The sequence below is a fragment of the Notothenia rossii genome (assembly GCF_949606895.1).
Source record: "Notothenia rossii genome assembly, chromosome: 5".
In the NCBI taxonomy this organism is placed as follows: Eukaryota; Metazoa; Chordata; class Actinopteri; order Perciformes; family Nototheniidae; genus Notothenia; species Notothenia rossii.
The window spans coordinates 33,946,530-33,961,798 of NC_136903.1; the positions used below are offsets into that span (position 1 = coordinate 33,946,530).

The following is a 15,269-nucleotide window of genomic DNA, read 5'->3' on the forward strand; positions in this document are numbered from 1 at the left end:
GTCTTCAAAAATACTTTTGAGTTACACCTAGAATTGTCTTACTTCCTCTACACCCTAGCTATATTGTACAGCACGTTTTAGTACAGTATAAGTTAGTAACATATTTAAAGACATTATGTGTGTGTGGTGACCTGTTTGTTGAAGAGTTAGGGTTCTAAAGTACATGGAAAAGGCAAACAAATGTGAGGTCAGAACAGTTGCGGTATATAGAGCAACACTCTGTATGTAGAAATACTTTATATTTGTTATTGCAAGGTTATCTGATATATTTCTTATATATTCAGAGAGGTCAAGGATAGATTAAGTGGGTGCGAACAAGACTAAGGACAAGGATAAACTGTGTGTGTGTGTGTGTGTGTGTGTGTGTGTGTGTGTGTGTGTGTGTGTGTGTGTGTGTGTGTGTGTGTGTGTGTGTGTGTGTGTGTGTGTGTGTGTGTGTGTGTGTGTGTGTGTGTGTGTGTGTGTGTGTGTGTGTGTGTGTGTGTGTGTGATATCATGGTATCACCATAAAATGAGTAGCTGGGTCTCTTCTTTGGTAGACATTCTATTGTCTTACAGCTTTCAAAGGTAAGCCTATGATCCTCTCTTAATAATTCCAAAGACAGCATTAGGACTTAAGCTTTCATACTGCATTTTTTTTTTTTTACTGTCTTGAATATATCATCTATTTAATTTGTAAAAGATGGATGATGCATTTTTCCCTCAGGGAAGCATTTGTATTCTCATACTAGTGGTGACAACCCTTTTTAAAGAACAACCTGTGTAACAACAAGCTGGTTTTTTGGAAGAGGCAGATTTAATGACTTAAGCATTTATAGCAGTTCCTTTGATGCCAAGCCAATTTCTGTTGAATTAAAAGGAGTTATTAGAAACGGAAATGCAGAATCTCTACCGATGGACACATATCGACCTCTGCACAGTATATACCCTCAATAACCCTATTAAGGAATATACTGCAGTTTGTTACTCTAAACAAGACGGAAATCGTGCCTCTACTACTGCTTGACCTTTCATAAACTGGGCTATACTGCCATGAACCTCCGGTCATTCAGCTGCACTTTGATGACATTACCACTCGTCTCGAAAGATCCCCTGCTGTGTCTCATGCACTCTACCACATGTCCATCAGCCTTTCTCTCCTTGGCCTTCATTCACCTCTTCCTTCAATGTGCATGGTGGTATTTCCTAGAGACCCGTATGTTCTTGTTATGTGTCCATACCACTGTAACTTACACAGTTAGCAGTTTCTGTCAGCAGTTAACGAATCCCTGCCAGTGTCTGTGAAACTGTGGACCTAGTCTTCTCATATTACGATACCATGATACTTTATTATCACAAATAGTAAAGACAGGAAACAAGATAACAGACATTTAATATAACATTACAATGGATGGAGTCAAAATGTTTAAGACCCTTTGATTTAAATTTGATCTGGGATTAAACCCTTATATTTTATTTTAGGATTGGTGCACAAAACAACTTCACAACTTCAGTTTTTTAAATGTTAGGACCCTGAATCTCTGATTTAAGGGTAACAATTCCAGTGAGTTCCTCAAAGGGTTCACCTACATTCTTTGAGCATATTTTCAATTGGTGGATCAGTTTTGGCTTTGAAGTGGTGGATACAAACACTAATGCAGTGTAGTATGGCAATACTGTAGGACAATCAAAATCACAGATGTAAAAATCATAAGAAGAATTTGTCTGCTCGCCCCAAAGGACCTAAAGCGCTGACGTTTTTTTTCCCCTTTTTAATAAATATGTTATCAGTGACCGGTTCAGGGGCCATAATATGGGTTTAAATTATTTGGCTCCAGGGTGTATCCACCTTTTCTAAATGTGTTCCGGAAAAGACTGGCCTCCTCTGACCCTGTACTGTATATGGGACTATGAACAATTATTAAATGCATGTCTTATCTGTTAAATTATTATTTGCACTGTTTAGACTTTTCCTAGAAGTTCTTAAAAGAGCATCTAGACTGTGTGAAAATCGAACTCACTAAGTGGCAGCTTCAAACGAGAAGTACCTGCACAGGGCTTAGTGCAAGCAATAAATCACACAAACACGCATACAGTATACCGTCATCCAGACCTTCTCATTACAGCCCTGACTCATACAGAAACTCTGCAGGTGAGCTAATACATCCGTAGTGTGTTTGTGTGTGTACATGTGAGACTATTTTGGCTAAATGAAAACATAATACTGTCTATAATTTGAAAGTTAAATATGATGCGTATCGTCTGGCTTTCATTCACGAGAAACGTGAAGTTGCTAAAAGAGGTTTCATTTGACATTTGTAGAGTCAACAGCAGTCATATTTTCAGACAAGAATACCTGACTAATTTCCCATCTTAATTTATTTCAAAATGTTACATGTTCCTATCCAGTTAGTGTTTGGGTGGCAAACTGGAGACATGCTGCGACACGTTTCTGTTTTGAAGTTGGCATTTGGAAGGGAACCTCTCCTTAACCGATGTCTGACAGTGATTGAGATGGATCGGAGGGAGGGGAAGGAAGGAGGGAGAGACATGGGGAGAGAGCCATGGGCTATAAGAGGGGGGGGTGAGGGTGTGTCTGGGAAATGGAGTTGCTTAACATCAAAGATAACCCTATTCAGGACTCAGCAGAGACCGTGCATTAGTCCGGGAGACACTCTACTTTATCATTGGCTCTTCCTGTTTGGCAGAAGCCTTAACCTTTAAGGTTGTGTTAAAACACAGATACGCACTCTAACAAATTAGAAGTCAACATCACCTCATGGCCTCCCACATGACTCAAACCCACACACTTCAACCTCACACTGGTCCAGGTTAATAAAAAACCTACAAATTGCACCAAGCTCTTTCAAAAACCTTTGATTCTACGAAAGTAAACTCTGGTCAAATAAGAAACTATTTGTCAGCCTTACATTATTACCATTGACCGCAAATCTCAGGACTTATTGTACATACTTTAGGAGAGCATTAATAAACAATATCAAGATTATTGAAAACCAGATCTAATAAGGTTATTTTTGAAAGAGTACCCCAACAATTGAATACTGATCCTATAGCATTTTCTGACTCACGTGGAAAGGATAAAATGGTATGCAGCAGAACCACAACCATGTCATCTTTTTTCCCTAAGCATTCTTCTTCCATGTCCATATCTAGCGCCTACATTACCGAAATGCAACATTCCAATTATGGATGTATAAAGACAACTGTTCTCTCCAAAGAGAGTTGTTCAGTGGAGCCTAAAGCCAAAATGTCCCGACTCTTAAAAACTAAAATACCCGATATTCCCTGGATCTTACATAGGCGTTCCAGCAGTCTTCGGCATCAACTAGGCCAGTGGTTCTCAAACTTTTTCTGTCAGGCCCCCCCTTTGGAGAAAAAAAAAAGTCGGGCCCCCCCAACACAAATAGTCAGGCTCAGTGGCGGCGCCAGAAATTTATTTTGGGGGTGCTGTGGGGTAGCTTGACGTTTCATAGAGGGTGCTCAAACATTTAGGGTTTCCCATTAATGTACCGGGCGCTACAGTGGAATTTTCTACTGCAACATTCCCCACGCATATACACAGTGAGACAGTTACAATGAAGGCTCGCTAATCAGCTCACGGCATAGGGTAAAGTGTTATTTTTATAGGTGGTGTGTGGACCTCACATAGGGGGGTCTGGGGGCAAGCTCCCCCGGGAAGATTTATTTTTAAATATTGAAGTTAAATGCACCAATCTGGAGCACTTTGAGAGCAAAATGAAGAGATCTATGGATACATCTCTCAACACCCATATGAAACAGAACTGTAAACAGATTTACTTTTTCTTTATGGATATTTTACAAATCACCCTTTTAAACGTTATTCTTGTTTTACTGCCATATAGTATTTCATACCTGTTTTTCATTTATTCTCTTATATATAACTATAATGATCATATAAACATGTGCCTCAGAAATAATTGATTACATTAATCGTGACCAAACAGTTTGAGACCCACTGAGATAACTTAGACTAAAGTGAACTATCTAAACACTGAGAGTCCTTTAGCTCAGGGGTTCCCAACCCCCGGTCCGCGGACCGGTACCGGGCCGTGGAGGTGTTACTGCCGGGCCGCGAAATGGCTGTGAGTTTATCGTAATATTTTCAGAATTAGATGATCACAATGATAACATATTTAAAAATATGTTATCATTGTTCATTTATGCACAGAGAAAGTTACCGGTGCGCCAATAGGAAGTGGAGCACACAGGGGACAACCGTTTAATCGCAGACTGTTATGTTTATGTGGGGAAGTGGCAGTGCATACATTATTTGAGATATATTTCGAACTCGGACTTCATTTTAAGGACATTGCGGCCAGGGGTGTAGAGCTATTTTTTTTATTTGTAAAACCTCCTTCACTTCATGAAATGGCTGCAGCATCAGGAGGCAGCCTCTGAGAAGTGCAGCACCAGCGTGTACACACAGCCTTCACTGTGTTCCCCACTGCAGGCTGCTACGTTTCACACACACACACCGAACGGCCTGATTATTACCCCTATTAATCGTTGTATGAAGGAAATGTTCGGTAACAAAGGCACATGATGTGTGTGTGTGTATGTGCTCTGCTCAGCTCCGTTGTGTGTGTGTGTATGTTCGGTGTGTTTGTGTGTGTCCAACAATGGCATTTGTTTTCAAATTACCATGAACAGTAATTTACACACATCTGGCCAACTCCATAGGTATGTGGGTGTTCCCAAAAGAAGTTAGTTTAATCTTAATCTCGATGTAGTTCTAAATGCTGTCGGAGTGCACCAGAACGAACGCCCCGGTATGACGTTATTATGGCTGGCAAACAAGCCTAGGGGTCTCCCTGACATTTCAGTTATATCAATATGTGTACAGTGGTCCTAATTTGTTTTGATTGTATCCTGGTTTTAAACTTTGTTAATATGCTTTGGATGCATATTGCTCTATTATTTGTTACATACAATGTAACAGCCTGATATTGCCATATTAGGCTATATTATATTATATATTATATTAATATTTGTAAAGCGGTCCTAATTTTTAGTTTTAATTGTATCCTGGTTTTAAACGTTATTAATATGTTTTGGATGCATATTAGTATTTCTTCAGGCTGTTAAAAACAATTAGCCTCTGTTGCCACCTGCTGGTGAGTAAATATTAAAATCAGCTAAAATTGACAACCGGTCCGCGAATTTTTTTTAATGTATCTGCCGGTCCTTGGCACAATAAAGGTTGGGAACCCCTGCTTTAGCTCACTGAGTCTCTCAGTCTGACAGGAGAGGACTCTCCTCCACTTTGTTGTTGAAAAAGCTCCTTATATCCGTTAGCGTAGCTCGCTAGCACCAGAAGCTAACAACAACGATCCCCGGTACCAGTGCGCTCTCTCTCTCTCGCTCGCACACACAAAATGGCTCGTTCCACACACACACAGAGCCGAGCTTTAATGAAACACAGAGACCCAGACGTAATAGTACTGCATCATATTATTTTCGATTAAATAATTTTTCAATTTATGATTTTTTATTTTTTTATCTTTTACATTTTTTATTTTTACCATTTTTCCTCCTGGTCTCCCGCGCCCCCCCTGGTATGCCTCTGCGCCCCCCAGGGGGGGCGCGCCCCCCACTTTGAGAACCACTGAACTAGGCCAATAGAGCATGAGCATTTGCGTTTTCCTTTAAACCGCCCTCCCTATTGCAACGTCACATCCAGTCTCTGCTAAGTCAAATGAATGGAAAGGGAAAATAACTCTTGATTCACATAAATACAAATGTTATACTCATTGAAAAATGTCTCTTTCCAAATGTACCTTTATGGGATAAAGTATTTTTGGGCCCAATGCTATCGCATGACTGACAAGGAAGTTGCTATACCACTGTTCAACCACTACCAACATTTGCTTCAATGCCCGGCCGCACTTCCTGGGCGCTTTATTTCAGTTGGATATTTTTTAAATTATTTCTAGTAGCAGCTTATGATGAAACATGTGTTGGTCTCTCTTTCAGAACAGAGTCAACCACAGAAGGCCACACCACCAACCCCAGTCAACGGAGGTAAAGAAAAAGAAAATGTATCGCCAACTTCAGAAGGAGAAAAGAAAACAGGTGACTAAATGTATGCTATGCCTGTGCAGTACATGTGTACTTATACCTTAACTTCCATTTTATTGGGTGTGGTAGGAATACATTAGTGTAACCAACAGGTCTAAACCTCACACATCCATATATCTTAGTCTGACTGGTGAATGGTTCCAGCTTATACAGGAACAAATGTCCGTGGTAGTAAATCACTATCGATTCAGCAGGTTCAATATCAGGCAGATTTGCATGAAGAAGCCTGACAAGTATAAGCCTGCTTAACAGTAAAGTAAATCACAATTCTGTTACAAGAATATCCTCAGTAATAGTTTAACTAAATTGTTTGTCTTCGGTTGACGGAAAGACGCAAGACCTTAAACAATACCAGCTAGAGAAGCTACAACAGTTGCCTCAAGTCAAAGCATTTTCTTTTTACTCTCAAAACTAGGGATGGGTATCGTTAGGATTTTATCGATACCGGTACCGGTACTGCTTATCGGCTTTCGGACGAAACGGTTCTAGCACCGAAAAAATATCACCGAATGTCAGAGAACAGGGTTACGTTGGTAAGCTAACGTGTTGTTGTGATGACGTAATCAAAACGCGGCGACAAGCACGGCGCGCGACCATGCTCGCGGCTGGCTCACAGCCAACATGTCTGGCGCTTGGAGATATTTCAAAATATCAGAGAAAGAGGCGCGGTTTGCGATTTGTAAAACGTTTTCAGCTGGCATTTCTCGAGGGGGTGTAACTGCAAAGACTTTCACCACTTCGGGATTACTCCACCACTTGAAATCAAAACACCCGGACAAATATGCGGAGTAAGATCAAATCACAAGCACTGACAGCGAGAGACTGTTCAGCGCTGCCTCTCATGTGCTTGATGAGAAGAGGAACAGACTTATGGCTGATAAAGCAGAGAAGCTAATGTTCATTAAAAAGAACCTCCCACTTTTCCTTAATAAGTAGACAAGGCTGGCTTATCATAAGCTTATCTAGTTCTACATGTATACTCTATACACCCACTTTACTGAACAATTTTCATTGTGAATTATAATTCACCATCTCAGGTTATCATTAGGGGGAAATGACATCAGCACAGTGTTCAATATATTGTACTTTCGGTATCTAAATGATACAATGTTGTTTACATTGCTCATGAGGACAGACCACCTTATTTACAGATACTTGAAATTGTAATTTAATTTGTAATTGATTGTGGATTTTGTATCCAGTTTTCACTTTATGTATCTTTATACAATGTTTACTACTTTGCTTATGAGGACAGACATCCTTATTTACAGATTCTTGAAATTCAATTGTAATTTCATTTGTAAATAGTTACATTCATGTGGATTTATCCAGTTTGCACATTTGTATGCATGCACTTATAGGTGCATTTGTTGTTTTTGAAGGCCTGGCTGTTACAGTCTTTATTTACACTATTTTGTTGTAGGCCTACTGGCCTAGATGTTTATTTTAAAGCACCTTGGCTTTGTTCTGAATGCACTTTGTTGTAGTTATCCTACAGAGAAAATAAAATGCATTTGACTTGGAATTAATGTACTGTATGCATTCAAAAGTGCTGAATAAATGTTTTATGGACCCATAATAGTGATTATTATTTAAGTTAAGTTTTGCCATAATCATTTATTTTTCCATAATCAGGTAGCTGAACAACATTGGTAAAAAATGTATACATTATATATATATATATATTTCTATTAATCATTTTCGGCATTCGGTTTTCGGCCGACCGTTTCCTATTTTCGGTATCGGTTTCGGCCAAGAATTTCCCATTCGGTGCACCCCTAGTATTTTTCGATACTCTTATCGATACTTTTCAATAATTTGGTGCTCAAAATTATAGACATGAATGCAAGATGTGAAGATTAAACAGTAATTGTATTGTAATTTTAACTGTATAACTTATACATTAGCTTCTCAGAAGCAGACACAAATAAATAAAATAACTTAAAGGGGCCTGGCTCGCCCTATCATGCTTTTTGGGGCTTTCTCTCAGACAGAGGATGAAGAGGCATTTTTAAAAACATTTTTTAACATTTCTTAATCAGTTACATCTTCATCCAGACATTTCAAACTGACAACCTAGTTCGACAAGAGATCTTTAAAACATTGTCCTACAGTGACATCATGCAGAACTGTGATATGAAGAAATTGGTCAAATGGCTAAGATGGCAAAAAGATAAAGGCGAGTACGTATATTATTCTGGATTATACTTTTAAATCATCGCAAAATAAATGATGTGCTGAACTGAAACACGTCAAAATATGTCTGAAGGTTTAAACATAGAACAACGTATTTGAGTTTAAAATATGTCAATTCCTAGTAAACGACCAACAAATGCTGAACCATACATTGAAAATGTGACCTTTAACAACATTTAAATGCAGTTTTCCAATTCACAATGACATCTGTAAGTTTAACTGGTTTATAAAGCATTCAATGAAAGGTGTAGGAGCTCACATTAATCAGGGCTGCCAACACTCACGCATTGAGCGTGAGAGTCACGCAATTAACCCATATCTCACGCCACACTTGCCTTTCTTCACGCTAAGTTGTTGTCCAAAATAAATGTATATAAATATACAAATAAAGTGAAGGAACAGCAAACCGAGCGGTCTACGAAATGAGAAATTAGGTCTTCTGGCAGTAAAGTTGGAACAATATTGGTAGATTCTGATTTCATGATCAAAACGTTATTCAGACACAAACTACGTCTCCTAAGTACCATGGTAAGGTTGACAACAAACTAAAATCACATTTTGATTAAAAAAAAGAAGCCAATACGGGCCGTCCTCCGAGCTGGACACATTACATTGGTCTCTATCCGCAGCCGGAGAAGAAACGAGTGCTCAGGGACCGTCTGCAAAGTGCAACTCCGAAAAAAGAGAATACAATAATATTCAATCACTATTATACAGCTTATTACTGCCAAACTCACTACACACATCAATAGTCTCCTGTGTGTCGTACTACAGCAAGGAGTTTGGAAGAATATGCTTTTGAATAATTTTGGGGAATATTTATAATGTAAAACTTTACTAGTATACAGTATATTTCAACCAAACTCACTATTTGCATTGTTGTTGTTAGCATCTGGTTAGCTAGCTGCGCTAACGCATATTAAAAGCTGTTTCTAAAACAAGGAAAGGGAGAGCTCTGTCCTGTCAGACTGAGAGAACTACAGCTCAGTGAGGTAAGGGACTCTGTTTAGATAGTTAACTTTAGTCTAGTTATCTCAGTGGGTCTCAAACGTTTTGGTCACCATTTATGAGAATAAATTAAAAACAGACATGACAGTATGACAGTAAAACAAGAATACAGTTTATTTGTAAAATATCCATAAAGAAAAAAAAAATCTGTTTACAGTTCTGTTTCATATGGGTGTTGAGAGATGTATCCTTAAATTCATGTTGCTCTCAAAGTGCACCAGGTTGATGCATTTAACTTCAAATATTTAAAAAAAAATCTTCTCGGGGGACTATGCCCCCGGACCCCCCTAGAGGAGGTGAGGACCCCAAACCCCACTTATAAAATAGCACTTTACCTCTGCTTGCACCTATATACCATTTTATATGCCGTGAGCTGATTATCGAGCCTTCATTGTAAGAGTCACGGGTATACTGTGTGCGTATTCCACTAGCGCCCGGTACATTAATGGGAAACCCTAGTTTGTACATGTTCAATACATTTGTAACACTGCACATGAACGTTTCTTTTTTTTGGTTCACCAAAAAAAAATCTCACTCCAAGCTGAACTCAAATGTTGGCAACCCTGCATTAATATACTGTCAGTGTTAATAAACTAAAAAAAGACAAGGCGATGTGCCTGCAAGACTGCACTCAGGTAAACAAAACATATTACCTGTGCGCAGCAGCAGCTAACCTGCCTGCGAGCCTTCGCTCAGGTCACATTTACACACGGCGCGGCTGAAGCCCGCTAGCACTATTAGCACTAGCAGTATCGCTAGCACCGTTTTAGATTAAATGAGTGTCTCCTTTGCAAATGCTTCATTAAGTTGCTTGTGTTACCCCCTTTACAAGCAACTAATTGAGTACATAGATTGCACTATCGCCACTACATTTTTTTTAAGTGCACCCAGACCCAGGCGCGCCGGATTCATTTTAGAAGTGGGGGGGGCAAAAAAAGTGCGTGTGTGTATGGCCCAATCCCAGACCACGCCTTACACCCTACCCCTACACACTCCCCCTCCGTGACGGAGTGAACTCCGTGGAGTGACACATGGGGCTCCCTCCTGTCAGATGGAGGGAGTAGATACAGCACAAGCTTTGGGACAAACTCCCCTCTCTCCGGCAGAAACAGGAAATACCGTAATATGTAGTCCTAACAACGGTTTCAAATCAGCATCTCTTTGACAAAAAATGTAAATGAATAACTCAAATAAAACTCCAAACATCTTTAATTGTGTTACTTTTTTGTAAAGCTCTTTTAGTTTTAAACCTGATGTTTATAAGCTTCTTAGTTTTTGCAATAGTCTGTAAATATACACAACTTTATAATAAAATGCACACATTTACCTTTTTCTAGACTAAACACACAGGTAGTATGATCCTAAGTTAAAAACATATGAGGTTATCATGAGCTCGTTAACATCGCAATTTATCACTATCGTTTAGTGGTTTTGCAAAGAATGAACCACTCTCTGCTTTTGTACCATTCTGCGTTGAAGTAGGCTACCTTCTCTTTGCCCAAATAATCTACTAGCGGTCTCCTTTTTTCCGCTAGTTAGCTGTACAGCTTTACCCGCCTCAATGTCCCGACAACAAACCTCCATGCAGTCGGAACCAGCCTGTTTCGGTTCAACAACGGCGGCGGTTTTGACAGTTTCTGCGGCCGCAGAGCTGCTGCTGCTGGGTTCATCTGGCTTCGCTGTTTGAAGAAGGTCCAGGCTCCGGAGATGTGGATGTCAGGGATGTGACCTTCCAGTTATTACATTTAAGTTTAGATTGACTGTCGCCAGTTAAATGCATTGCTACCCACACACAGCGTCAGAGCTGATGGCTGCTTTGCAAAAGAAATTTATTTATAATTTTGGTATTTTATTTTGAAAATGAAATTATGCAATATAGTATTGTATATTGAATGATTTAATTTTCTAAATACAAATAAACTAAAAATAAAAGATTGTATTTGTATCAGCTCTGACGCGTCCCCCGCGAAAGTTTATTGTCTGTTGATTAATCCCGATCGTACATGATGGCAAAAAGATGATACAAAGAGGAGTTTTTAAACGTTGGCTTCACAGAAGCTGTTAGAAATGGAGAGGAGCGGCCTCAGTGTGTTTTATGTGGAGAGGTGCTCAGTAACGAAAGCTTGAAAATGAATAAATTGGACCTGCATCTCCAAACAAAACATCCTCTGCATCGGGACAAATCGAAGGATTTTTTCATCTGCAAAGAAGAGTCTTTCAAGAAGCAGTGTTTTGACGGCGGAAAAGTAAGTCACTCATTTGAATCATTTGTTTTGTGTTTTTGTGAGTTTGTCAGGGTCTGTTGTGAAATTGTTTCGTTAATGCAAAGTTGGATGAAATGCAGACTGAGCCCCGGAGCGGACCGCCAGCTTCGCGCTCTCACGCGTCCTCTACTCGCTCCCGCGAGTCCACTACATTCTGCAGCGGCACAGAGCGGTGTTTCAAAACAATAACCACAGGAAGAAAGTGACAGGCAGTATGAGAAGGAAAGCGAGAGAAAGTATCAGCCGCACGGACGTGACTGCTGCAGTGTGATGCACATAGGAATACATATGGGGGTTATCTTTATTCAAGAGCGTGGTCTTTAAATTTGAGAGCATACTTTATTGATTTCACGTTCAGAATAGGCCTATGTATTTATTTCCCTCAAACCCTGTCCTCACACTCAAATAGTGCCTGCTTGCGCTTAGATTTGCTCTGCTTCTGCTCAAACTGTACGCTTGCACTCAGATATATTGCTGCGCTTATGGTTTCCTGTGTTCCAGTTTAAAACCTTCTCTTCGCACTCAGGCTGTTTCTGTGCGCTCGTGAAATGTCTGCTCTCAGATTTCTTCTGTGCGCGCTTGGGTTTTTTGTGCAACAACCCTGTCAAAATCCCTTCGTGGGGATTCCCCACAGTATTGAGTATGTAGTCGCTTTGGATAAAAGCGTCTAACAAGTAACATGTAATGTAATGCGCTATAAATGCGGTTGCCAGGTCCACATTGGGTATACAGCGTACGCCAGCTGGTATTAAAAATCACCCAATAACCCAGCAATGTTAATGATAATATCTTCTCTGTTATTTTCAGGCATTCAAAGGGAACGGAGGGGCACTGAGGGCATCCTATCAAGTCAGCCTCCAGAAAAAAAAAGTTAATCAGTTGCCAAGTGTTGGAGTTTCTTTTTCTCTCAGAGTGTTTTAAAAGTGTTTAAAAAATGTGTGTACATAGTTTTTGATCTAGTGACAAACTTAATGTTGCACTTCTGATCATTTAAATTTGGTTTCACCTGTGATTAACTGAATACACTTGACTGCACTTCAGTTAGTGTTTTGTCCCTTTCTGTTTACAACATGTTTGTTCTTTGTTCATTTAAAATAGTTTAAAATGGTGTGTACATAGTTTTTGAGCTAGCGACAAACTGAATATTGCACTTTTGATAATTGTATAATTGAAATTGGTACTGTATATACTTGACTGCACGTCCCATGTTTCGTCTTTCTGCTTTGATCCTTATTTTTTTCTGGGCAAGCTCAAAGGGAAGGTTGTTATGGTGAGAAACCTAATTGCTGCGATGCACTTTTATAATTAAATAAATATTTTCATTTACATTTTAAATTCATGGTGTGTTGCATTCTTTGTTTATAACTGTAGATATTATGGAAAATCATGACATTTTTTGAGCTTGGGTCCCTTAGGACCACAACATTTCTGTTTTGGGTCTCATGCTGAAAAAGTTTGGGAACTCCTGATCTAGGTTAACGGCTGACACACAGAACAACGTAACACATAAAGTAAACAACGTAACAAATAAACAAATCTAAGATTTTTTATTGGTTGTAATTCAGATGGATACATTTGAATGGTGTGACAATGTCCTATTTGATTGGGTTAAAATGTACATATTCTTCCTGTTATGTCTGCCTGCTTTATTTTACCTAATGCAAAGTGACCTGCTCCATCGAAATCAGTTGCATTGACCCGAAGACACATTTTGATTCCTAGCTTTCTAATGATATCAGGATTGTTTTTGTAGGCTACTCCAAATATTAAGCAAAATATGTCACATTATATAATGACTATTACAGAGTCATCGTTTTGAGAAAAAGGCCTTTAAAGTTTTCTCTTCTCTGGAATCCATCGATCTGATTAATTATTAGCGGAGCAAATGATAAAAATACTACGGAGGGAAGATATTTTCGTTTGGATTACTGCACTCACGGGAAACACCGGCTGTTGTTCCTGTTGTTACGTTAAGTTACTCCGTTCTCCGCTTGTTATGCCATTACAAGCTTCAAACCTGTATTTATCATCTGAATTTGCCAAAACAAGTTTAATATTCTGAAAGCCAAGACTTTGTTTCTTTGAAATCAGATGAAAACAAACTGTAACGGACCCTGCCGTGTTATCTATGATTACTATATGCCTTACATTCATAATTTCAGCGGGAGGGAGGGGGAGCGGCGCTGTGGAAGATCAGAGTGGCCAGTGAGAGGCGAGCTTTGGTCTTCCCTTTACAAGCTTAAAAAATGCGTGTAGCTACTGAGATTGAATATATATAACAATAAAAAAGAACAAAATATACACAGCTAGATCAGATCGCGTTTTAGATGCGACTTTAGAGTAGTGGGGAATTATTGAAACGGGATTTGTACAGTGTTCCGCGCCGCGTGTATATACGTGTGTGTTTGTGTATTTTTGCGTTTGTGTGTATTGTGTTTGTTTCCCGGGGAAAACACTCAAGAGAAACACCTGTTGTTATGCCTGCAGTGACGTTAAATTACTCCGTTCTCCGCTTGTAATTATGCCGTTACAAGCTTCAAATTTGTAGGCCTATTTATCATCTGAATTTGCCGAAACAAGTTTAATATTCTGAAAGCCAAGAATTTGCTTATTTGAAATCAGATAAAAACAAACTGTAACGGACCCTGCCGTGTTATCTATGATTACTATATACCGTTCATTCATAATTTCAGCGGGAGGGAGGGGGAGCGGCGCTGAGGAACAGCAGAGTGGCGAGTGAGAGCTGTCATCTTCCCTTTACAAGCTTCAAACATGCCTGTAGCTAGTGAGATTGAATATAACAATCAAAAATAACAAAAATATACACAGCTAGATCAGATCGCGTTTTAGATGCGACTTTAGGAGAATTATTGAAAAGGGATTTGTACAGTTTTCCACGGCATCTGCTGCTGCGAAAATGTGGGGCAGGGCTGAAAAGTGGGGGGGCCAATGGCCCCCTGGCCCCCCCGCTTCTGGCGCCCTTGCCCAGACCTTCGATCGCTTCGCTCTGTCCGCCATGCCTGCGGGAGTCTCACAACAATAATAAGAGCGCTGTTGAGAGAGATGACGAGTGGCATTTACAGTGGCCAATCAGAGGGGTCTCAAACCGGATACATCACACGGGATGAGGGTTCCCAACCAACCAGAATAGTTTAAAGTTAAACTAAGGAAGTAGACGAAACACATATACCGACAAATGCACAGTTTGTCCAGCGGCTTAACGGTATACCGATACCGTCCAATCAGGTACCGGTATTGACTTAGTACCGGTTAACGGTACCCATCCCTACTCAAAACTCTTCAAACTCAATTGTAAATTCAACTATCTAGTAAGTATATAGTGCTCGGCTTTTAACCATATCTTTTTCATTCAAAAGTTTGATTATCACAGAATTTGGATAGACTATGGTTAACATAGTGGTTTATGTTTTTTTAGACTTTGCTCATATTGTATGCTGTCATTGAGTAATATGATTTAATAAAAATGGGGCTATTTCAATATATCAATAGCATTTAATTGTATAGCCTTATATAAAAAATGGCCATTGGACAGAAAAAAACCAAAATGTATTTCCCTGAGCTTGGTCATGCAGAACAGAGATAGCGCCAATTTGAATGTTTAGGAACCGATGAGCAGAACTCAAATGTGTCCTCTTACCCAGTTCTTGGCATTTTAGATTTGGTCCTTATTTCGAACACATT

The 15,269-nt window shown here is 39.5% G+C and overlaps 1 protein-coding gene across 2 annotated transcripts in view; it reads left to right on the plus strand.

Annotated features, from left to right (window-relative positions):
• Positions 1 to 15,269, plus strand: part of LOC307038543 (uncharacterized protein) — a 176,274-nt gene that overhangs the window by 111,377 nt on the left and 49,628 nt on the right. For both annotated transcript variants that reach the window (XM_079680027.1, XM_079680028.1), the window contains exon 11: positions 5,995 to 6,093. In XM_079680027.1, the coding sequence (XP_079536153.1) occupies positions 5,995 to 6,093 (99 nt within the window). The remainder of the gene's footprint in view (positions 1 to 5,994; positions 6,094 to 15,269) is intronic.